The sequence below is a fragment of the Caenorhabditis elegans genome, chromosome IV (genome assembly GCF_000002985.6).
Source record: "Caenorhabditis elegans chromosome IV".
Classification (NCBI taxonomy): domain Eukaryota; kingdom Metazoa; phylum Nematoda; class Chromadorea; order Rhabditida; family Rhabditidae; genus Caenorhabditis; species Caenorhabditis elegans.
Window position 1 is genome coordinate 6,435,309 of NC_003282.8, and position 22,373 is coordinate 6,457,681.

Here is a 22,373-nt window from a genome sequence, read left to right on the forward strand (position 1 = left end):
TTCGAGACTCACTCCAAAATACACACAATAGTGAGGGCTCAAGAGGTCACAGATTTTGAAATCATAGACAGACTACATAAGTGATAGTCTGTCATTTTGAGAGTGTGAAGTTCAAGAAAGCAATTCTCAAAGATCAGTGGATACAAGTGAACAACTGGTATAAATAAAATATACTGTTCGAATTGTATATGTATCTTACAGTTTCAACAAATTAATAAGTGTGGGAAATTTAAATTTTATTTTAGTTCACCACGCACCATACTTCCTAATTCCCAATAATTCCGTGAAAATATTTCATCTTTGGGAAAAATGTGGTATACATAGATTTTATTTATGAAACATCTGATTTTCTAGAGCACTAAAATTACGCTCTGCTTTTCATCAAAACGACCAAAGCCTTTATCTACGCAGCATGCCTACTGGACGCCTACATGTCAAAAATTAGCCACAGGTTTTTTTTTAATTTTACATAGAGCTTAGCAGGTACGTAGGTACTCGAAAAATCCAAATAGGCCTGTCTATTGCGGCAGCATTTTTCTCATGTTTGCCATTATTGCTTCAAACAATCTGAAACTGATTCCTGATCTGAAATAATGTGTCAACTGATCTTACTCTTCAACTAACCTTTGCTCTAATGATCATTCCCCCATAGAGCACGTACTCGCTGTGACAAGTAGTACATAGTTGTTCATGTGTCAGCGGGTACACATAGACATCCTAAAAACTGAACATAACATATTGTGAAACTGAACAGAAACTGAGTCAGTCAGCGATACGGAGACGAGACAACAAGGAATTTAGTGACGATTATTCGAGTATCTTGTCAAACACAAGGGACGGCGGAATAGACAAATATATCATCTCGTTGTCACCTTGGAACGAGACGATTCCGAATGGGATCAGTGTCATTTTGAGTGTGGGCTGGGCTCAGTGAGCAGTGAGCAACTCGTTTTGACTAGACTTTTTCCCATTTTAGTATTCTACTTTAACATGCAGTTCCTGTTTTTAAGTTTGTGTTCATTTCTCTTCTAATTTGTTTTTAAGAAACTGTTTCAGCTGGGAACTTTAATAAAGCAATTGCGTTTAAGGAACACGAAAGTTATCGGGACACAATTTTTTAAACTAAAATTTTGTGAAAGTCTATCTCCCAATTACCACGCTTTGCTTAAAAAAAGACTTTTGAAAGCTTGGAGTTTGTTGTTGTCAGATTTCTTATGAATATTCGTTATTCAACCGCCGTATCGCTGAAAATCGTTGAAAAAATAAATGCGGTTTCAGTAGTAGCATTTCAGTTAACTGCAATTTCAACGTAAGTTCCAAAATAATACAAGTTTCTTATTCACAAACAAGAAAACTTTTAAATTGCCTGAAAACTTGCAATCGAGTTCCCTATTTTCCCAAAAGAAAAAACCGGTGTTGAATTTATTGAATACTGAGCTTTCAAGTGTTGACATTATGGGCTACTATAAGGTTTTTCGCAACACGCAAGATGATTTTACACCAAAACACGACGAAACGTTTTTTTTCTTAAGTTTTTAGTTCGCTTTTAATTGTTAAGCGACTCAATATTTTTGCCGAATGTATAACAATTATGAATAATTTAAAAAAAAACAAAGTTTTGTTAGTTTTATTTATGAATTGGCAACAAAACTGTTTAAAAATGTTTCAAGTAATCAAATAATTCAAGTATTTCAAGCAATTTAAAGTATACCCAAATACGGATTGTGATTAACTATTTTAAAAACAAATAACCATAAACAATAGAAACATTTTCAGAGATTGACCGTAAACCACATTTTATGTTGAAATAAAAGTAATTCCTAGTTTGAAGAAAAAACCAAAAATTACGGATTCAATGAATTTACAAATACCTTACCACAAAATTGGTTTTCAATATGTACCATTTTACTTTTCCTGATAATTTTACAGTCAAAGAGACGAAACGAAAATTAATTTTCCATACAAAGCTAATGGGAAATACGGTACAAATGAGTTAATAAAAACAGTAAAAAACTATACATTAAAACATTGAGCTGTAACTTCTAAAACAACATTTGTATATTTTTGGACACTTAGTTTTGAAGATTCAAAAACTAATAATGCCGTTTTCAGATTAAAAAAAACAGGCTAAACAGTTAGGAAAAGCCTCACAGTCAGAACCTTTTTAATTTTATTAAACCCCAACACTAAAAGCCATCTTCGAACTTCAAAAACTCATCCTAATTGGATAAAAAATGAGCGGAGCAAATCGACGCTTGGTCTCGCATATCACACTCTTGAGGAAATTTAAATTGGGAGATTATCCAAGAATTAAAATCGTACTGCTAAAATTGGACGTTTTAGTCTTTATCAATTTTCTTTGTTTTTTCTTGAACGTATTTCCGAATTTAAGATTTTTAATTCAGATTTTTAATAGTATTTCAAAGCTAAACCCCCGATTCCAAACTATCTCTGAGCCTCTCTCACTCATCAATTTTTTTAGAACAAGTTCAACCTAAAGACAATAACCGTTCCTTACTACAAAGATCTTATCACCAAATCTCCATTCTTTGCTCTTTTCTCGCAACTACATCTTGTTTTCACCCCCTCAAAAGAAAACCGACAAACACAGGAAAAAAGTTTTGAGAAGTGTTTTTGACGGGAAAACTAGGAATTTCAAGAATTTCTTGATCTTGTCATGAGAATGACATTACTTTTGTTACTAAAATTAGATTCCAGAAATAAATTTAATCCACTGATCCGATCATATTGACCTATCATCACAGAAAAATCCACCATTTCTTTCCTGCGTCTCCGTTAATTATTTACTGTTTCAAATTTACTTTTTCAAAATCTTCCCTTTTTTCTTCTTCACCGATGAATTGCACGGATAAAACAAATAGTTGTCCTCATCCCAGACTCCGCCCATTTTACCATGGATCGAGAGAGTGCACTGAGATTAGAGACGCCGAGAAGAGAGTTGATCTCCCGTGCGCGCTCCTTCAGTCTTGCCACCTCGAAAAACCGTTGCAAAAAAATGGACAACGAGAAGGCGTTAAGGTAAGTGATATGTTTTGTGTGTTGTGTTTTGTTAAAGGTACTTATAGAGATTTGCAGAAAGTGACCACAAATTACTAGAAAAAAGTCAAGTGCTCTGCAGATATGATAGGTGTCAACAAGCTTTTTAACGTATTTTGTAGGAAAAACAATGGGGTACACATAAATTCTAAGGTTCTAAAGCGTTTCCATTTTTTTTGTTTATTTATAACCCTAAAAATTTGATGTTGAATCGTCCGGTCTTTTAAATTTAATTCTAAACATTTTCCTTTACGATTTACTAACATTGAAAATCAATTTTTCTCTAGGACATTCATTGAATCTGTAATTTTTTTTCTCTAATAAATTTGAAATAACTCGGATTTAAACACCAAAGAGGGTTCCCGAACAATTTACTGCCAATGTTTCAAGTTGGTTGTTTATTTTCAAACAGATATCTGCGATAATGCGTTAAACGTTCTATCAAAATTTTATCAAAAGTTTTGCACCCCAAGCAATTTTGCACGAAAATGTTAATGGGGAGCGTTTATTGGAGGCAGGCAGGTATTTTTAGGCGTAAGTGCCAGATTTGTGCCTTCCGGAATGCCTTCCTCGATATTTTTTCCTTTTGATCGCAACCCCCGTGTATTTAGGCAATGTAGTGTATTTTATTTAGTGTATTTTGGTGTATATAAAAATTTCTCATTATATTGCTTTGTTGAAAAATTCTTTTAAAAGACAAAAAAAATAATACATCAGCCACTTTGTAAACATTTGTTTTCGTGCATACGGGATATTTTAAGTTTTATTAAGAGTTTTTTTTTTCAATTTAAATTTTTTTTTAATTTTGAAAGGCTCTTGCATCTTACAAGTTGTCTATTAAAAATTTCAAAACTAAAAAGTCCCTCTCCAGTTTAATTGTACTTCCAGGTTTGAACTCGAATGTCGTCGTACCGGAAAATGCCGGGAAATTGTAGCCGATGTGCAGCACAGTCGAATGCCACGTCACATGGAGCAAGAGGCCTGCTCATTGGCCGCCAAAAGCATTATGGTAAGTGGATGTAGTTGAGATTTGAACGTTCAATTTATTAGAGGAACAAGATAAAGTTCGAACACAAACGTTCGATGAGCAAATCAACAAATGAATTTTTAAAAAGGAATCAGAGTGGAGTTTATGATTTGGTTTAGACTTGAGAGAAAATTTGAAAAGTATTTCAGACATATCACTTGGAACATGATATTGCTCGCCATTTGAAAATGGCATTTGATAGAGAATATGGACCAGATTGGCATTGTATTTGTGGAAAACATTTTGGATCTTTTGTCACTTTTGAGCCAGATAGGTAAGCAAATTAAAAAAAAACAACATTTGAAGTTCCATTCAAATGATTTCCAGCTTCATCTATTTCCGGATCGGAACAATCGCCTTTATGCTATTCAAAACATCACTTCAACGACTGCCAATTATGGAAAAACACTTGGAAAATGTTAAATTAACACCTACAACTATTCTGGGAAGAAGTAGACTGATGACACCAAAAAGTGAAGATGATGAAGAAAGTACAAGTGCATCGGATGTTTCATAAAAACTCCATTTTCTCGCTGTATTTTTTGTTGGTTGTATTTATCTGAACCTTGATCAATTGATTGCATTCATGGGTATCTCTTCTTTTTGTAAAATTTCTGAAAAATAAATGAATCTCTAAATTATATCGGCGGATTTATTTGAATTTCAGCGCAGACTTCCGATTGAAACCTAAATCTTTTGAAAGAGAACATGTTAGATAGGTAAATTTGTGAAAGATTTACATAATTCTTGCTGAGTAATTTTTCTGTTAAGTTACTTTTTTTGGGTGTTTGTTTGTGCCAGACATGTATGGGAAGTAACATTTCGTTACAAAACTTGAGCACATAATTGATAAACCTTGCAGTTCTTCCAAAAGTTTGAAATTTCAGGTAGTTAATGTAACTGTGTTCAGGAACTTTTTGTCACTGTTTCACTGTGTTGTTAAAAGAAAAGGGTAACAATTAATAATTGTTTGTTAATTTTTGGCAATGGGAGAACAGAATGTATTCGATTTGAAAATTCAATAATTTAACGGTAGAGACTTTTTTATTCAGAGAAGTCACTATTATTTATCATTTTTAAGTGGGCAAGTGAGAGACAGAATTTTATGAATCTGGCCCTCTAAAAGATTGTGCCCAAAAATTAATAAAAGTATAATTTTAATATAATTTTCAAGCTTGTCATTATTTCCACAATCAAAAATAAAATCTAGTTTGTCACGTTCTCTTCAATATCCACTCACAAAGACCATTTCATTTTGACTTTTGTGTTTCCCACACAAACTACTTGTTCGGTTTTGTCGGCGAAAAAAAATCGAAAACGGTGAGGCTGTATGACGTCAAATCACTGTTGCGACAAGTGGAGAGAATGACGTGGCTCAAGTGCAATATCTGAAAAATTAAATATGTGAGTCACGGGTGGGTGGAAATAGATATTATGACAGTTAAACGGGAAAAGATGTTGCAAAAAAGAAAAGAAACTGAACGACAAATTTTGTCTGTGTTGAATGTTGCGTACTAGCTGGGATGAATATGAATCATGTATTTCAACTTCCTAAATACTTTTTTTTTTTAATTTACCGGGTTTTTTAAAATCAAACTTACCTTGAGTTGATACTCTAAACAACAAAGTGAAACAGTGAAAACATTTTTACACTAAAATATAAATGTATGCGAAAAGCATGTGAGAAATTTAAAAAAAAACTTAATTTAAAAAAATGTGGACTTAACTTAAAAGTTCGAAAGCTTTTTTCTCGCATGCAAAAAGGTGTAAAAATAATTGATTATTGTTTTTGTAGTTATAAAATTTTTGATACATTTGCTAGAAATCGAGATATTCAGACAAACGTCCAATTTTCAGTACTGTGAAAAGTTCGAGTTGGCAGGCATCTCCGATGTGTAACTTCCAAACGGTAAAAGATACCAAAAAATTGTCAACATATAATTTGTTCATTTTAAAATGCTTAATATTTTTGTAGTTATTCATAAATAGAAATCTGTCACGCAGTCTATGATATACCACACTGAAGAGAAAATTGTAATTTTTGCTACTAATTTTCGGTACTTTTTCAAATTTTAAGATATCAAGGAGAGCTTTTCGTTGCCTGATATTTATAATCTGTGTTACACTAAAGTTTTCCAACTGCATGAAACACTAACATTTCCATTCAAACCTAAAACCAAAAAATCGAAAAAATTATTTTTTTTTCTCGACCGGCAGATGGTGAAGTCTGGAAGTTGTCTGAACTGGTTGGTAATTATAAATTTTTCACTACTCACTAACTACTATGTAATCACAAAATAATATTTAAGAAAAATTCAAAATTGAGAAAAAACGAAAAATCTTATCGATCACCCTAATAGTATCTCAAAACAACTATTTATTCCACAGTTCCACAGGGTACCATAGTTTTCTCTAGTTCTGCAAACCATCGTAGCTGATGTTTGGTGTTAGAAATTTCAATCCGTGTATTTCCGGAAACAACTCGGTGGCATCAAAGACATTGAATTCTCGATTGCAGAGTGCATTTCCCCACTTTCTCCGTCCATTTCGTCATTTATCAGCGGCCGTGTGATACCATCTCCTCATTTTGATGAAAAACGTATGATTTATTTTTGAAAGTGTGCATCTCTTTTTGTCTTTTTCCGTTAGATACTTTGCTCGGCTCTGTACAAGAATTCCGTTGTTATTGTTTCATTGACATCATAAATTCAATGCAATCTCTCGGCGTTTCCATAATAAATTCCCATGCACATTGTACCCAGTGTTCCCTACTGTGTAGTTAAAAGATTCCACAGGTGGACAAGGAGCCGTCGCCTTTATTGTCTGCGTCTCAAAATTATTTCTCTGCGTCTCTCTTTCTTCACGATAAAAAACTGCGAAACAAGCTGACCGTCACAAAAGTTAATTGTGCACCATTTCTGTGCTCTGTCTGGAAATTCTAGGACTTAAATTCCGAATTATTTCAAAAAATGTCGGCAGAAGAATCGAAAGACTCTGGATTTCCACTTTTGCAGTAAGTTTTAAAGTTTAAAAATTACTTCTCGCAAGTATTTCATAACAAAAATATGTCCATTCTCTTTCTTTCTCTGCTCCCTCTCTCTCAATCCCACATCATCCACATGGACTTTCGGCGCGTCGGTAGATAAAGAGAAATAGTGTGCAGGTTGTAGAGACGCAGACCGAACACCTAGAAACTGGAATTTCAGGCACAAAGATCGATAAGTGATTAGATATCGAATATTTATTCACTTTTGTTGTATAAAAAAGTTTACGATTTCCGGGAACATCGGCGTTCTAATGAATTTGAAATTTTTTTTGTTGCAAAACTTTATTCAAGTTGTTTTTTTGTTTTAAACAGTAGAAAAGCGTATTAGTTTGTTTTGAATATTTTTTAAAGGTTTCTCTGGCACTTTTTGTTAAATTCAAAATTATAAAAATAGGCAGGCACGTCCTGCCTACCAAGGCTGTCCGGCGGTTTCATCAGCAAGTGCACAAAAATGTTTATTTCAAGAGGATTATCCAACTTTTTGAGTTGAAAGTTAGAATGGAAATGTAGAAAATTGTTTTTTCAAATATCTCAACAAAAATAAATATTATATTCAGATTAAACGGAATTTTTTCTACATTTTTATATTTATTTTTAATTCGAAAAGTTGGATTACTATACTGAAACAAGCAGTTTTGTACCTTTGCCGCAAATGTTGGCCATGGATTTTTATCAAAAATACTTCAGAGAGCCAAATAAATAAATTAAACTTAAATATTATTGCCTATCAGTATCTAACTGATAGTGGAACTGAAATTGAAACAATTAACTGAATAAACATCGAACCAAAAATGATGATCATTCGAACAAAAACGATCTTTGAAGTTTGTCACTGTAAGGTCACATTTCTACGGGTGCAAATTGACTATAAAATATTCAAATCCTTTTGTTTTTCCTACTAACCAACGTTTTTGTCATCGTTTGCAGATGGAAAATTGACACCATAGATTTCTCCCTATTTTACTTTTCTGTTTCAACGGTTTTATAAGATAACTTCTGAACATGATTTATTGTTTAAATATATTTTTTAAATCGTTTATTATTATTCTTTTTTACTTCAGGATGGAGGGTAGTTCAACCTACAGCAGCACATCTCAAACTGACACTGAAGATGGATCGAGGATGCATGGAACTGATGTGGTATTTGATGATGAGACAGCAATGAGAAGGAAAACTATGGATGAGGAGAATATTGCAACAAAGAAAAGTACACCTATTATGGTGAGTGTATTTGAAGTTAGACAGGACCAGGTAAAGCGCTTGCGAATCTAATGTATATCATATGCATATTATGCAAAAAATCGAAAAATAGCGAACGGTAATTTTTTTTCTACCTCACGATATCTTACTATCGTAATAAATTAAATTTCCACCTTTTGATTGTCAAAAAAATTATTTTAAAAAACTGGAAAACAACAAACAACTTTTTAGGTGAAATTCACCTGAAAACAATATTTAAAACATATCAAAAAGCACCATATTTTTTTTATTTCCGCGAAGATCTTATAGGATTTTTTACCTTTTCCACTAGTTTACCAGACTTCATATCAACTTTAAAATTGAATTTTCAGATATTTCTGAATGCTACAATCATTGGTTTAGTTGCAATAACATGGTGTTTATCTACTCAATTTAGTAAAACTGCTCTGAATTTTGACAAGGTCTGTATCAAACGTTATAATTTGGTTAAAAAAAATTTAAACTTGTTAAGAAGCACTTCAACGCTCCATACTTCATGATGTGGTTCAACACGAATTTGATGATTCTCTGCTTTCCAGCATACATAATTGTTGATAAATTGAGATCCAGAAGAACTGTGAATGTGATTGTTGGGTAAGCTTCAAGGTTTACAGAGTGAGAGAGCGAGTAGGCACACGTCTAGGCACTAGGCAGCTGTCGGCAACCTTGAATGCAGAAAGTTTTCAATTTGTATAATTTTTGTCCCTAGTTTCTAGCTTTTAACATAAAGTAAACAATTCACGAAAAAATTTTCTAGTTTTGTTTGATTCCTGTGGAAATTACCAATTTATACACTTTTTCAATAGAATATATCCAACCAGCCGGGGTCGCTCGAGCCTCCTCCGATTGTTCTATGCTAAAATTCGAAGATCTCTCGGGAAAAAGTTTGATATTAAATAATTTTTTTTGAAAATAGAACATTTATTTTACGTTAATTTGCGGCTCGGCATAGCCTACTTTGAACGGAAGGTAACTCTACTGAGGATGATAATTTGCCAGTATTATCGCAAAAATTTGAGATGTTTTTTATGGGAATGTTGAAACAGTAATATTTGTTGACTTCATTAAATCATACATTTCCAGAGAAACCTTTCGCACATTTGGAAAAAAGAAGGGATTCAACATCCGTAACCTGTTCATCTACGTAACTCCGTTTGTCGTGTTCTGGGTTGGAGCCAATTATCCATACGTCAGAGCTCTTCTGCTCATTTCTCCAAGTGTTGCGACGTCGATCAGTGCCTGCAACGCTGCGTTTGTGTACATTCTCGCAATTATTGTGCTTGGTGATACAATTAACATTTTCAAGGTGAGGAAGTGCTTACAAACTTTAAAAATATGAAAATTAAATGTACTGTTTCTGAACTTCTACAAATTGTCATACTTTGTCAAATTGTTCAGTTTGTTATTTATTGATGAGCAAAGCTTTCTGATGCAAGGAAAAATACATATATTTCCAGATTCTGTCAGTTGTCCTTGCTATTGGTGGAGTTGTCGTGATCTCATTGGATAATGAAATGAAAGTTGAATGGGTTGGAATTATGTGTGCAGTTATCTCAGCATTTATGGCTGCAGTATACAAAGTTACATTCAAAAGAGTCATTGGAAATGCTTCACTTGGAGATGTTTCACTTTTCATGTCATGTCTTGGATTCCTTAATCTGTGCATTAACTGGGTACCTGCGTTGATTCTCGCGTTGACAGGAGTTGAGACACTTCAATTTGCATATGCTCCATGGGGTCCGATGGTTGGAGCCGCTTTGCTTTCTATGGGTAGGTATTTAAACTCAAAGCTTCTCACGCCTCAAATAACTTTAAAATTTTCAGCATTCAACTTTACCATCAACTTCGGAATTGCTCTTCTGAATCCACTCGTCATCTCTGTTGGTATGCTTTGTGGAATTCCATTGAATACTGGTGAGTGATTCGCAGCATGCTCGGAAATAAAATTATTGAAAATGTTACAAACAGTGTTCGAAATTAACGAAGCCGGAAAGCTCAAAAATAGCGAAGCTAGGTCATTAATTTGCGCGTAACATCAAATGTAATTAAATATGTAAAAAGAGTAGGTGGCATGCAGGCACGTAGGCACGAAGCTGTGTCTGGAATCCACGCCCGATCTAACAATAGAGCTGTTTTTTAAATTTCATATTTATTTTTTTCATTCACAAACTGTTGAACATAAATGCGAGAACATCATTGAGCTCGAAAATAACAAATTCAATTTCTGAAACCATTGAAACAGAATTTTTTTATAATTTCTTGACCCGCATTGTTGTTTTTATTTTAAAACTGGCTATTTTGCACAATTTTAAGCAAACGTTATTTCTACAATTAACAATTAATTTTTAAAATTATGCAGTACATAATCTGCCTTTAGTAAATGTTTTACAGCTTCTGACAATTAGGAGTTTTCAAAACCCCGACACAAGCAGTTTTCTTTAAATCTTACTTCTTTATTTTCAGTAATCGATATCCTATTCCGTGGACTGGAAACAACAACTTTATTCCTAGTTGGAACATGTCTCATAATTCTCTCTTTCATCTTAATCATCATTCCATACGACAAATTGAATATCGGTGGAAACCTCAAACAATGCTAAAAATGAGAAAATGGCCGAATCAACATGTGAAAAATTGTAAATTATTATCATTATTAATTTTTAACATTATTTTTTAAAGCATAATATTTAATTTCAAGGTTGTTTTGTTTCCAAAAGTTAGTGATTAATTGAAAATGGTAACTGGTATTGGTATTCAAAATACCTTCAACTTTTCATTCCTAACAACTTTTTCTTCATTTGTTTTCTCGTCTAGAAACTTTTGATAATAATAATAAAACAATTTTTCAAAAGAAATAAAAGATCATTAAAATGTAAAATTTTTATTTACAATACAGAAAAAGAATTGATAACAAAAACGAAAATTCACAATTAGATTCAATAGTTTACCAGTATTTACAATAGACACTTTCTAATTTCCACAATTTATAAAATTTGCTCTCTGAGCTCTGGAGTTGGAAGCCACGCGGTTCGAAGGAAAATAACAAGTGCCGAGAGATTTAGAGTTTCGAATGCAGCCAAAAAGAAATAATCAAAACGAGCAAACACTCGAGCCCATTCTCGTTCAATCTGGAAAAGTGAGTTGATTTATTGAAATAGTCGGTTACAGTTTCACGTTTGTTTGAAAAACAATGAATTAGTATTGGTCAGTGATTTTTTTTCAAGCGGAGTGTCGTTGCATTATAAAAATTTAACCTATAATACTGGAGTTTTACGTAGAAATGCATCAAATTGTTTATTATGATAGCTAATATAAGCCTTAATACTTTGAAAATTTTAATTAATGTAGTAAATAATCTTCTAAAAAATTTCGAAATTAGGCTATGTCGGTGCAAGACTAATAGGAAAAATACGGTATTGTATAGCGATTAAATATTTTGAAAATATTTAGCTAATGTTCAGCATAAATGTATAATTTTCCAGATTCAAAGTAGTTTGTATTAAGCTAATTTTATGTATTAGTTTTGCTATACTGTGAAAAATGTATTTGCCCTTGTTTTGCCTGTTGACTAATTTTTTCGATATTTCGCTTCAAATTTGATCTCACATTGAAACATATCCAGTTTCAATTTTCGAAAAAAAAATCGTGAATTCCTACCATTTTCTTATTTGCTTTCATATCAGCTTTTCTCCTCATACTCCTATGTGAATCAGCAATTTCTTCCATCATCATGCAAATCGATTGAATTTCAGGAACCTTCGAGTACATCAAGCTGGAAAATTCCATTTAAAAATTTATAATGTTTCAACACCTCCATAAATTATTGTACTTTTTTGACGCTTTGATTCTTTTTTTTGTATGCAAGTAAATAAAAAACTGACTCATCGCACTCCTGATTGAATCGATAATTGTGTACTCCACGAAACACAGTCGATCTTCTTTTTCGATATTCATGAAGGAATAAAAATCGAAGAATTCGTTTCGAAGGCATTTGTTCTGCAAAATGAATAGAAAATTACAGTGAAACTATCAAAATTGAACTAGAACATTTATTTTGATAATGGTCTATCATTTCAGGGCCTAAATAAACGAGAAAATTAATTATGACAAAAAAAACTTTCAAAATCCAATGTGTAGGCGGAGCTTTTTTCTTACAATTAGTTCAATTTGTTTTCCTCTCTTCAAGTAAGAAATTTACATTCCAATTTAAAACAACCAAAACTATGTGATGCGCTGAAAATCCCAAAAATGGCTCCTCCCATTTCTTGGATCTTTTGCTTTTGCACATTTCGAGTCTTATAATACTCAATTTTTTTGTAATTGTTTTTTTTTATTGAAAAGGGTTATATGTCATACGCAAAAATGCTAACAAATATCAGTAAATTTGCAATACTTCTTGTAAGAAAAAAATTTAGAAAAATGTTCCGTTTCAGCTTCTGGTTATTTTTGCACATTTTAGTGGTAAAACATTACATCTTGCATTTTAAATAGAGATTTATTTAAATTTATGTAAAAAACTGTGATAATCCCAGAAATTGTATTTGTACAACATGCACCATTTTTCATATCAATTCATTCAGATATGTAATTACCTTTCTGAATATAATGCCTTGTAACAGCCAAAAACATCATTGAAATTGCAACAGCAACTGCACAAAGTACAATAACCGCAAGAATATAATATCCTAATAACGGTATATCATTCGATTTTGGCATAGCTCCAGCCACAATTCCAAGTAGAACTGTCATGGCTAGAAGACTACCCAGACCAAGTGATACCTGAAATATTAACAGTTTATCAACTCGAAATACTAAAATAATAAATCTTTTAAATATAAAATCTAGGCTCTAAAAATCACGAGCGACTAGTTAGCAAGATTAATTTATTTTTAGAATTCAAAAATCATTAAATTAGAGTAAAAAAGCGGGTGATGAACCATTTCGTTGCAATATATTGGTGATGGGAGGGAGCATTAATGAAAAATATTTAAAGGAGCATACAGTAATCATGCAAAATATTCATGCCAAATATGATACTGTAAAAATTGAAAATTGTTTGCAAATAATACGCATGGCAGGGAAGGAACAACCAAGTTCTGATAAAAATATAAAATTGAAAAATTGAAAAATGTAAAACAAAAATTAAACAAAAAAAGTAGGCCAAACTCACATTTTCGTTACTCTGATTCTATAAAATAAACATGATTGACTCTCCAAATTCAAATAGTTAGTTACAGTTCTTTCACAAAAAAAAACGTTTTAAATTCTATAATTTTTGACTAAAAACGTCAAAATTGGTTCACAGCAATCCGGAATGGGGGAAATCACAACAGAAATAAAACACTTTTTTCCAAAATTATTGGTTGATTTGATTAATTTTTTTGATCGGTACAAAATTAAAAGCAGAGAATAGGGAACATAGAGAGACGCAGAGAAGTTAGAAGTTGGGAGTTCATTGGGGCGCGGTTGCATTCTAGTTTTTGTTTGAAACTTTACAGTTTAGATAGAAATCTTAAATGATACCTTCTCATTTCTTGGTCCATCATTGGATCCTGGACTGAAAATACCAAGTATTGATAGTGCTGAAATCAAGAACGTCGGAGCAACGATTACGGTTATGTAGTAGATTGGACGACGTTGCAAGTGGAAGACGTAATGGATCTGGAGATTTGAATTTCATATTTTGGGAATATTTTTTTTTACTTTTTGTTAGATCTGAAATCTCTAGTAATCCTCCCTTTTAAGAAAACATATTTCTACGCGACAACAAAAAAGTTTGAATATCGACAGGCGGACAAATGATATTTATGCATGCTAACGTAAACTCTCATTTCAGTAAACTTTTTAAAAATCTGACTAAAAAAATATATTTGAAACAGGAAATGTTTATTGTTAACTTCACTTTTTATTTTGCTCACTTGAAAGCTATCAATTTTTCGTAATTTGTAATATATGAACGTTTTATCTCTGTCTAACCTCAACTCTTGATTCTCCTTCTTCTTCGAATGTCATATGCCGGACAGTCACATTGAAAAGATACCATTCTGCGTTTCCCTATAATTTAACTAATTTAAATTTAAATTTGAAGAAATTTTTTTTGATATCTTCGATTGGTGATCGATAAATGCTTTTAAATTTATGAACGTTGCAAAACGGTAAAAAAATGAAAAATGCCACCAAAATCTCTGACTTTTATTATTGGTTTCTTTGTAATTTTCTTCATTTCACTGTTTTTGCCACCGAGTATTAAATTAAAATTAAAATTAGCATTGTTTCAGGAACTTCTGATATCTTTTCTTGAAATCTTTCAACAAAAAAATTCATCTCCGTTTCACAAATATTACTTTACTCGTTGGTTGATATCATTTTTACTGTTACGGTTTCCCAGATTTCAAACATGAAACTCAATTTTTTTTTGAAAGCTCCATTATGTTTTTACTCACCGAGAAATACGAGTCTCTTGGCGGTTGTGTTGCATTAACAACCATCTCATTCACATTTAACAAGGGAGAAGCTAACGCGACTGCACAAAATTGACAATCAAAAGGAAAAGATTCCGTTTGAATTCGACATATTGCTTGAACGTATTGGGGTATGTTAATCTGCAACGAAATTTACTGTTTTGGATTTATTTAAAGATTTATTTAGTATTTTCCGGAAAGAAAATAAAATAAAATTCTTACTTTAATTCTCCCATTGTGGTACAATCGAACGTCCGCTCGATTTTCTGTCAACATATCCTTGGATTCCAAACTGCAAGATAATAAAACATTATTATATCATTAACAAAAAACTAGTTTTAAAATACATTGAGTATGTATGAAATTTAAATTTTCAGAAAAAAAATTCACTGTTTCACATTTATCACTTGAGTCCAGATTACTATAATTTTTTGATCTTCTGTTTGTATAATCATTCTTAATATTTTTCACCAAATTTAGTGATAGAATATAGACAAATCTTAGTTTCATTTGAAAATCAGTTTTTTTTTAAATATTAGTTGAAACAATTTGAAAAAAAAAACTCAACAATTTCCGGAAAAAATCCGACAGATTATCGCAATTTTTCTTCCGGCAATATTCAATGTTTAGACTAATTTTGAACGTTTTTTTCCAATTGTTTCAACAGAAATAAATTTCATTTCAAAGAAACCAAATACATATATTTCTAAATTCTTGCACTAAATTTCAATTAAACAACGTTGGGATAACATTCCACTCGGGGATTTTTATTAGAAGTGCTGGTCAGCAAATGCCGCGCAAAGCTGGAAAAGTGGCAAGACTAACGAATAACTGATTGATCACTGGAAAAAAATATGTTAGACGAGCTCCGGATGAGATGGAAATGTTTTTTTATTTTTTTATTTTTCAGAAAAAATTGACTGTTTTACATTTATCACTTGAGCCCAGAAACTTCGATGTTCGGTTAATCGTCCCGTACCTATTATAAACAAACAATTTCGGAATCCAAACCATAGTTTGTGGAACAATAACTTCTCGTTGACCTCGATATTTACTTGGATCCCAGCTTAATCTTCCATCATACCATCTTTGTGTATGAGATATCACGTAAGCAGCGAGTTGTTGATTTTCTTTCTAAAAATTTAATTATCCTAATTCAGTCATTCAAATACTGGAAAAAAGTGTTTAATATTTAAAATAAACTGGATTCTACAATAAATGTTTTATTTTTCTCTTATTAAAAAGCTATGTTAAAATTTGCTGAAAGAACTCACTAATTCAATTAAAATCCCCAACACAATAGTCATATTCACCAAAACTGGTCCTTGAACAAATGGAAGAACTCGTCTATCGTACCCAACAAATATGTCATTAAGAATGGCTGATGTTTCGTTATCTGAAAATTAGAATTCTAACTTTAGAAATTGATTTTTCGTGAAAATTTTTTTACTGTTTCATAGTGGCATTATATTTGGTAACATTTTTGAATTGTATTCAGGAAAGCATTGCAATAAAATTTTCTGACAATGAGTTCTTACCCATATTTCATTGAACTTCCAAAATTGCAAAGCAGATTTTTCAGAGTTTACCTAAAGTACGAAAGTTTTCACAATTTAATGCAATAGAAAAAAAAAGAATGTGAGAAAATAAGGCATAAAAGTTGTTTTCTCCTTTTATTCTAGAAAGTTTAAAAGGAAAAATTGGCTGGAAATGAGCAGCAGACGACTGGAAGCGGCGGAAATCACAAAAGTAAAGAAATAGACGGAGAAAAGGCAATTAACATGCTAAAATCACAAAGGAAGGTAAAAATGAATGGAAAGTGGTTAGAAAACGCGGAAGAAGTCAAAGAATAAAGAAAAGGCGAAAATTATTACCGGAAAAGAATTTAAAAAAGTTTAAGCAAAGAGGAAAGTTCAAAGTCCGAATTGGAAATTTTTGTGGCTTGAATCTTTGAATGAATTTTTTTACAAACTAGGAATTTTTGTTTGAATTCAAAAATGGCAGCACAAAATAAAATATGTAATTTTTCAAATTACATAGATGCTTTCTTTTTTTGCTGTTTCAATAAGTCACCTTATATTCTGCCTTATTTCAATAATCAGTCTGGAGGCATTCTCACACAACTCCAGCTTTAAAATTTAAGTAAAAAGTTGTTCAGCCATTTGATAAAAATCTATAATTTTTTTCACTGTGAAACTGTAAAAAAAATCGACTGTTTCACATTTATTACTTCAGCCCAGCTTTTCAGGGGAATTTCGATGCAATGCTTAATGAATATCATATTTGAAGATTTTTAAACAAATTTTTAAATTTTTAATGATTTTTTGAAAATTGGACTCATTTTGCTTCAAACTCAATGTGAACCTCCCGCAAAGTTTTCGGCTGTTTTCTTTTTTCATCGATTTTTCATGTTTTCGGTGTTTTTTTACTGGAAATTTGAAAAAAAACGTCAAGATTTAAAAAAATCAAAAATGGAAAGAGAAATAAACATATTTCAATGTAGAGTTTTTAAAATTTTACTGTTTCAGCAAGTCATCTTATATTGTGATATTTTTATTGTTCATTCGAATACGAATTTCACATAAGCGTCATCACTTCTACCCAAGATGTTCAAAAGATTCGGTAAAAAATAAAAAGTGTCTCTTAAAAAAATAAGAAAAAATGAACAAATGTAGAATCCAAAGATGATTCCATTTGTGGTTCGATTCTTCATAGAAATAATGAAGAGACTCATGCTTCTGGTTGGATGGTTCTATTCAATAATTATTTATTCTTTCGTCGAGACAAAGATTTTTGATTCATCTGCGGAGAAAAGAGAACAATTCCAGAAAGAAACTTCTGGCAACGTGACAAAAACATCTTTCAAAAAGTTCATAGACAAGGAAGTGGATTCAATTGAGACAAGGTGAGAGCACTTAACTCGATAAAACGTCGGGTTCATGTTTCTCAAGTATTTTGAAAATGTTGACACAGGAGATGCTCCAAGTTTTAGATTAGACTTTGAAATTAAAACACGAAATGGGTGCTTTTTTTGAACTGCAAATCTTACTTTCAAATTGTGTAATTTTATCTGGGAATTACAGATAGGTACAATCACTCCGCACGCTTATAAGTCGACGTACAACTGTATAACTGGTAGGCAGGCATGAGGAGGGCATCTACGCCTAAATATATGTAGTTTTACCTAAATACTAAACAAATATGCTAAACACACGAAAGAAGCAGTAACTTCAAATTTTTATTCAAAATTTAACAATTTTATAAAACAAGAAAAAGTTGAAAGCCACCAAGACTGGCGAGCGATTTTTCCAGGTCTGCAAGAAATTGCAATAAAAACGTATTCTACTAAAAATTGACAAAACATGTTTTAACAAATATCTGACGGGCAGAAAAAATTAAAATGAAAGAAACAAAGAAATTACCTTCTCTAATGTGTGATAATAAATATTTAGGTTCAAACAAATTTTTCTGTTTCACGTTTTCCACATTAACTTGATTTAAAAAAATTATCAATGCTTCTTGAAGTTTTAGATTAAAATACCAAGTTCTACATCATCATTTTCAATTTTGAACAACCAAAGATAATTGGATCGGATTCACTGAAAAAAGTAAAAAAGACGAAGTAGAATGAGTAATTTGTAGAACATCCAGACACTTGTGAATATGTACTATTTTCAGAGATCAGAAATTGAGCACATCGAGAATATTGTGTTTTTGAACTTATTAAATGAGTTTTCAAGAATTCAAAAAAAGTATTCAGTACCAAATTTATTCTAAAGAATTTTCAAAAGAAAAGTAAGATGAGTCAAGTGCATAGAAAAGTCGGAAGGAATGAATATATTTTCTGTGAAAGCCAAAAAAATTCGAAATACGTCTTTGCCGTCTATTTATGGTTTTTCTCATGACTAAAATTTAATGACTCTCTGGGAACTGCGGAAAATGATGGGGTGGCGGATATATTTTTTACTGTGAGAAGAACGGTTTCAAAGTGAAAACTAAAAATAAAAGAATTTACTGGGTTCTGAGAATTTGTATGCATTTATTCAAAAAGTTATTAAATCTTCTTCAATCTTAAACTTTAAACCTCCAACATTAAATTTTTTAGAAAAAATTGAAAATTAAGACAGTTATATCCACAAAAAGAGCACTTAACACACAAAAAGCACAAAAAGAGCACATCCAAAGCCACAAAAAAGTTGCTCTTCGTTTTTTTTTGAAGTCATCTATTTTGTTTTTCTTTTTTTTTTAATTTTCAGCAGATATTATTTGTATTAGGAAAAGTCTAGTTTATATTTTAAAGCTGCACAGTTATCCAAATTTGGCGAAAATTAGTGACGTTTATAAAATTTTTTGCAAATTATAGGAGCATTTATAGAATTTATACAATTGCAGTTTGAACATTGGAATTTTAAATAATTATCTATCCAAAACCATAACTATTCAAAGATCTAGAAAACGGCGAACGTCCTGTAAAATCTAGTTTAAGTATAACTTAGCTGACTATCTAAATATATAAATTTTGAATTAGTTCCCTACCACATTTATTGGATTAAAAAATCGTAGAAAAGTTTTTATTTTGGTTTATCTGTAGAACTTGAAATAGTATACGATTAGTGAAAAAAGATAAAAACACTACTTGAATTTCGTTCGTTTTTTTCTAACAGGGATTGTTCTGTCAGTATTCATGAGATAAATATAGTTTTTTTCAATCGCAATCAGATTTTTGGCTGATTTTTTTATCTTTCAGACTCATTAATAACAAAAAACCAGTTTTTGCTGAACGAGTTGCTGAACAAAAACATTTTTGGGAACGAGCTCCAAAAATTTAATAAAAATCGGCAATCAATTAGCTCTGGTGCACTATGAAAAAATCAGATTGCTTCAAACAAAAAGTCATCATATAACAATGAAAACTTCATCTGTGCTCAGAAAAGAACAGGTGAATGTGAACTGCTCCCATTTCTTTTTCAAACATCCAAGTATCACGTCAGTCCGGAACTACATACTCATACTTATCCTGCCAATACAAAAAAAACTACAACGATTATGTGACACTTCTCACAGAAGCACAAAGAATCTTTGCGTTGAAATTTGAGAGTTGAGCTATTTTTCGTTGCATGACTAAATGTATTAGAGCAAGATTATGATGACGGAATGAGAATCCTATAGCAAGTTTTGGAGCAGAGTTTGTCAGGAATTAATTAGGAAAAAAAGCAAAAATGTAGGAATTGGAAAACTGAATAAAATATTCAAAAGTGATCTCATTGGAGCGCAGACAGTGGAAAATTGTTAATGAACTCTTACAGTTAGATACACAATTTTGAACAACTATTAAAACTTATGTCCTCTCAAAAATTACTGTTTTAGAGTTTCTTTAAATGGTTTTGGTAACAAATTTTAATTTGGTTCTCCTTGACTTCAATTTGGTTCTCTTCTATGATTAATACATAACTTTTGGAAAAGTAACACAAATGTTCGATTCGTTTCCTGCTAAGAAGTCTCCATTGGATTTACGACAATTGAAAAAAACTACTGATTCTGTTAACTATGTTAACTATTTTTCATCATTCAAAAAATTACTGTTTCGGACAGTCTTTTTCATGGTTTTGATTGACTGAATTATACTTACGCTTGAACCTTAATTTTAAGAAAAAGTCTGAAAACAATGTTGTTAGAACAAATTGAGGCGAAACTCAGAAAAAAAACAAATGGAAGGTACTTCTTCCAATCCTCCCACATTACTAGTCACTTTTGTCTGAAAATGGGAGGAGTTTCAGCTAAGGGGGTCCCAAATGCATTTTCTGTTTAAAAAAAAAATTCAATTTGACACATTCGGTCCTTGTGGTATGTCTTGGGGATGCATTAGGATGTTTGGATTATTGAAAGAACTGAAAATGGCGTCAGACAAGAAATCAGGAAACAAGGCAGAGAATTTATTCAAATTTTTATGTAATTTTTTTCTAGCTTTGACTTTTTTCCAGATTTAGTTTTTTTATTCAAGTATGACTGGAACTTTCAGTTTTGACTGTTCAAAAATAAAGGAAAATTGATTGTAAATGATAATTAAATAATTATTAATGTCCGATATTTGTAAATCCCCTGAAACTGTTATTTTTTATTTAAAAAAATAATTTAATCGATTGGAAATTGTACATGAATATCTAAAAAAAAACTACGGATGATGTTTCTGACTTGTTAACTACAATTTAATTGCAGAAACACGTTTAAAACGTTTCAAAAAAAAATTATTTAAAGCAGAAAAAATTTCTCTTTGCAAATTTAAATGAGACAAGTATTCTTTCAGATGATAATTATTTCTGCTTTTGCACATAATTAATTTATACGAAAAACAATTTTTCTTTCAAAAAACACTTAATAAACTTATAGAAGCAAGAGAGTCACTCAAAAAAAAACAGAAGAAAAACTCCAAGAAAACCAAGTTTTTGTTAAAAGGAAGTCTCATTCCAGAGATGAGATCCCTACCGGAAACAACTCTAATTAATAGAAACCGAGGGAAAAATGAATAAAAACAAGAAATAAAATAATAAAAGGAAAGAGAAGAGTAGGAAATAGTAGGAAAATCTACACAATATATTAAAACTTAGAATACACCGAGCTAATTTTGAAATTAATTCTAAAAATATAGATGAATAGATATTTCAGTGAAAAAAACAAAAACAGAAACACTACTCCGTATATAAATCAAAATTGTTTTAGTGTTTGAGTGTCAAATAAAATAAATGTTTAGAAACATTATTTGAATAAGTCAAATTATTTACTATCAGACTAAAAAGAAAAATACTTTAAATTAAACCTAAAAATTAAAATTTTCAAATGCAAGATTAGCGTCAGTGGGGAAACCACAATGACCAAATACCATAGTTAAAAAATTGCCAAGTTTATATGATTTTTTGAAAATTGGAAGAATCTAACTATAAGTTTTGTCATTTTTGGAGATTGTCGATCAAAAAAAAATTTCTTCCAATTTTATGGTCTACTTATGTCTCAAATAAAAATATTCAAACAATGTAGAGATTCGATTTCGGCAAATCGACTTTTTAAATATTTGCCGAGCACGGTAAATTCGCCAAGTCCACATTTTTGAAATTCACGGTGCTCGGCAAACTTTTTCAAAATTTTTTTTTCAAAAAGCGGGAAAGGTATCCAGTTTACCCACTTTAAACTTTTAATATTTTCCGAAAATAAAAAAATGTTTCCAATATCTCCTAGTATTTCAATTTTTGTTTATTTTCAAACATCAAAAAAGTATGCAAATCCATTTTTTTACTGCTTTTACTTCTAACAAAAGAGTGAAAAGAATCGAAAATAACTCACGAACACACATCGTTTCGTTGACCAAAAGTAGTGAGAAGAGCGAGAAGAATCGTTGAATCATTTTGGGCATTTAGCAAAGAGTTGTGTTGAGATTAACCTGAAAATATTAGAACTACAATTTTCGGGAGACGATATTGAATTAAAGTTGAGCACACTATTTTCATGGAAAAATTGAAAAACGATAAGATTTTTTAATAGTATATCATGA

General features: G+C 31.4%; 3 protein-coding genes and 34 non-coding genes across 39 annotated transcripts; 25 read left to right on the forward strand and 12 right to left on the reverse strand.

Annotated features, from left to right (window-relative positions):
- The first annotated feature begins 245 nt into the window (after positions 1-245).
- 21ur-10292 lies at positions 246-266 on the forward strand. Its single transcript, NR_055690.1, has one exon.
- A 1,048-nt stretch (positions 267-1,314) lies between these two features.
- 21ur-9116 lies at positions 1,315-1,335 on the forward strand. The gene has a single exon (NR_055691.1).
- Positions 1,336-1,894: 559 nt separating this feature from the next.
- 21ur-9689 lies at positions 1,895-1,915 on the forward strand. Its single transcript, NR_055692.1, has one exon.
- A 930-nt stretch (positions 1,916-2,845) lies between these two features.
- On the reverse strand, positions 2,846-2,973 carry Y73B6BL.277. The gene has a single exon (NR_055693.1). It is a non-coding gene; the product is annotated as an Unclassified non-coding RNA Y73B6BL.277 (non-coding RNA).
- On the forward strand, positions 2,896-4,724 carry dlc-5 (Dynein light chain). The gene is made up of 4 exons (NM_001028400.3): positions 2,896-3,039; positions 3,946-4,066; positions 4,234-4,358; positions 4,412-4,724. Exons 1-4 carry the CDS (start codon positions 2,915-2,917, stop codon positions 4,599-4,601), a joined length of 561 nt encoding a protein of 186 aa, NP_001023571.1. The 5' UTR covers positions 2,896-2,914; the 3' UTR covers positions 4,602-4,724.
- Positions 3,296-3,316, reverse strand: 21ur-10484. Its single transcript, NR_055694.1, has one exon.
- 21ur-5754 lies at positions 3,483-3,503 on the forward strand. The gene has a single exon (NR_055695.1).
- Positions 4,725-5,054: 330 nt separating the features above from the next.
- Positions 5,055-5,075, forward strand: 21ur-7111. The gene has a single exon (NR_055696.1).
- Positions 5,076-5,654: 579 nt separating this feature from the next.
- On the reverse strand, positions 5,655-5,675 carry 21ur-7779. The gene has a single exon (NR_055697.1).
- A 917-nt stretch (positions 5,676-6,592) lies between these two features.
- Y73B6BL.31 (Sugar phosphate transporter domain-containing protein) lies at positions 6,593-11,248 on the forward strand. 2 transcript variants are annotated; one of them, NM_001028398.5, is made up of 8 exons: positions 6,593-6,683; positions 8,192-8,351; positions 8,702-8,791; positions 8,842-8,963; positions 9,453-9,675; positions 9,827-10,139; positions 10,194-10,283; positions 10,833-11,247. In NM_001028398.5, exons 2-8 carry the CDS (start codon positions 8,193-8,195, stop codon positions 10,967-10,969), a joined length of 1,134 nt encoding a protein of 377 aa, NP_001023569.1. In that variant the 5' UTR covers positions 6,593-6,683; position 8,192; the 3' UTR covers positions 10,970-11,247. The 2 variants fall into 2 exon arrangements, with proteins under 2 accessions (NP_001023569.1, NP_001023568.1); NM_001028397.5 differs by lacking the exon at positions 6,593-6,683 and adding an exon at positions 6,921-7,097 and having other exon boundaries at positions 10,833-11,248.
- 21ur-2591 lies at positions 9,347-9,367 on the reverse strand. The gene has a single exon (NR_055698.1).
- 21ur-4705 lies at positions 9,350-9,370 on the reverse strand. Its single transcript, NR_055699.1, has one exon.
- On the forward strand, positions 9,768-9,788 carry 21ur-12687. Its single transcript, NR_055700.1, has one exon.
- On the reverse strand, positions 10,545-10,565 carry 21ur-1928. The gene has a single exon (NR_055701.1).
- lgc-10 (Neur_chan_LBD domain-containing protein) lies at positions 11,234-22,264 on the reverse strand (the record flags this gene model as incomplete). Of its 2 annotated transcripts, none has more annotated exons than NM_001306849.3 (11): positions 11,234-11,497; positions 12,027-12,141; positions 12,251-12,365; positions 12,962-13,148; positions 13,893-14,030; positions 14,346-14,423; positions 14,813-14,971; positions 15,053-15,122; positions 15,810-15,964; positions 16,105-16,226; positions 22,166-22,264. In NM_001306849.3, the coding sequence occupies 11 exons, from the start codon at positions 22,233-22,235 to the stop codon at positions 11,354-11,356; spliced, it is 1,353 nt and encodes a 450-aa protein (NP_001293778.1). In that variant the 3' UTR covers positions 11,234-11,353. The 2 variants fall into 2 exon arrangements, with proteins under 2 accessions (NP_001293778.1, NP_500985.4); NM_068584.6 differs by lacking the exon at positions 22,166-22,264 and adding an exon at positions 16,369-16,372 and having other exon boundaries at positions 11,239-11,497.
- On the forward strand, positions 11,582-11,602 carry 21ur-6450. Its single transcript, NR_055702.1, has one exon.
- Positions 11,917-11,937, reverse strand: 21ur-1363. The gene has a single exon (NR_055703.1).
- On the forward strand, positions 12,215-12,235 carry 21ur-8273. The gene has a single exon (NR_055704.1).
- On the forward strand, positions 12,772-12,921 carry Y73B6BL.271. Its single transcript, NR_055705.1, has one exon. It is a non-coding gene; the product is annotated as an Unclassified non-coding RNA Y73B6BL.271 (non-coding RNA).
- On the forward strand, positions 12,840-12,860 carry 21ur-9708. Its single transcript, NR_055706.1, has one exon.
- On the reverse strand, positions 14,459-14,479 carry 21ur-7472. Its single transcript, NR_055707.1, has one exon.
- 21ur-14407 lies at positions 14,643-14,663 on the forward strand. The gene has a single exon (NR_055708.1).
- Positions 14,742-14,762, forward strand: 21ur-8748. Its single transcript, NR_055709.1, has one exon.
- Positions 15,266-15,286, forward strand: 21ur-9643. Its single transcript, NR_055710.1, has one exon.
- On the forward strand, positions 15,796-15,816 carry 21ur-15437. The gene has a single exon (NR_055711.1).
- On the forward strand, positions 15,799-15,819 carry 21ur-11630. The gene has a single exon (NR_055712.1).
- 21ur-5555 lies at positions 16,325-16,345 on the forward strand. Its single transcript, NR_055713.1, has one exon.
- On the forward strand, positions 16,933-16,953 carry 21ur-9461. The gene has a single exon (NR_055714.1).
- On the forward strand, positions 17,090-17,110 carry 21ur-899. The gene has a single exon (NR_055715.1).
- On the forward strand, positions 17,395-17,415 carry 21ur-5914. The gene has a single exon (NR_055716.1).
- 21ur-6018 lies at positions 18,034-18,054 on the reverse strand. The gene has a single exon (NR_055717.1).
- 21ur-8293 lies at positions 18,344-18,364 on the forward strand. Its single transcript, NR_055718.1, has one exon.
- Positions 18,347-18,367, forward strand: 21ur-14305. The gene has a single exon (NR_055719.1).
- On the reverse strand, positions 19,367-19,387 carry 21ur-11296. The gene has a single exon (NR_055720.1).
- On the forward strand, positions 20,237-20,257 carry 21ur-6883. Its single transcript, NR_055721.1, has one exon.
- Positions 20,456-20,476, forward strand: 21ur-12125. The gene has a single exon (NR_055722.1).
- Positions 21,518-21,538, reverse strand: 21ur-11844. The gene has a single exon (NR_055723.1).
- Positions 22,265-22,373: the final 109 nt, after the last annotated feature.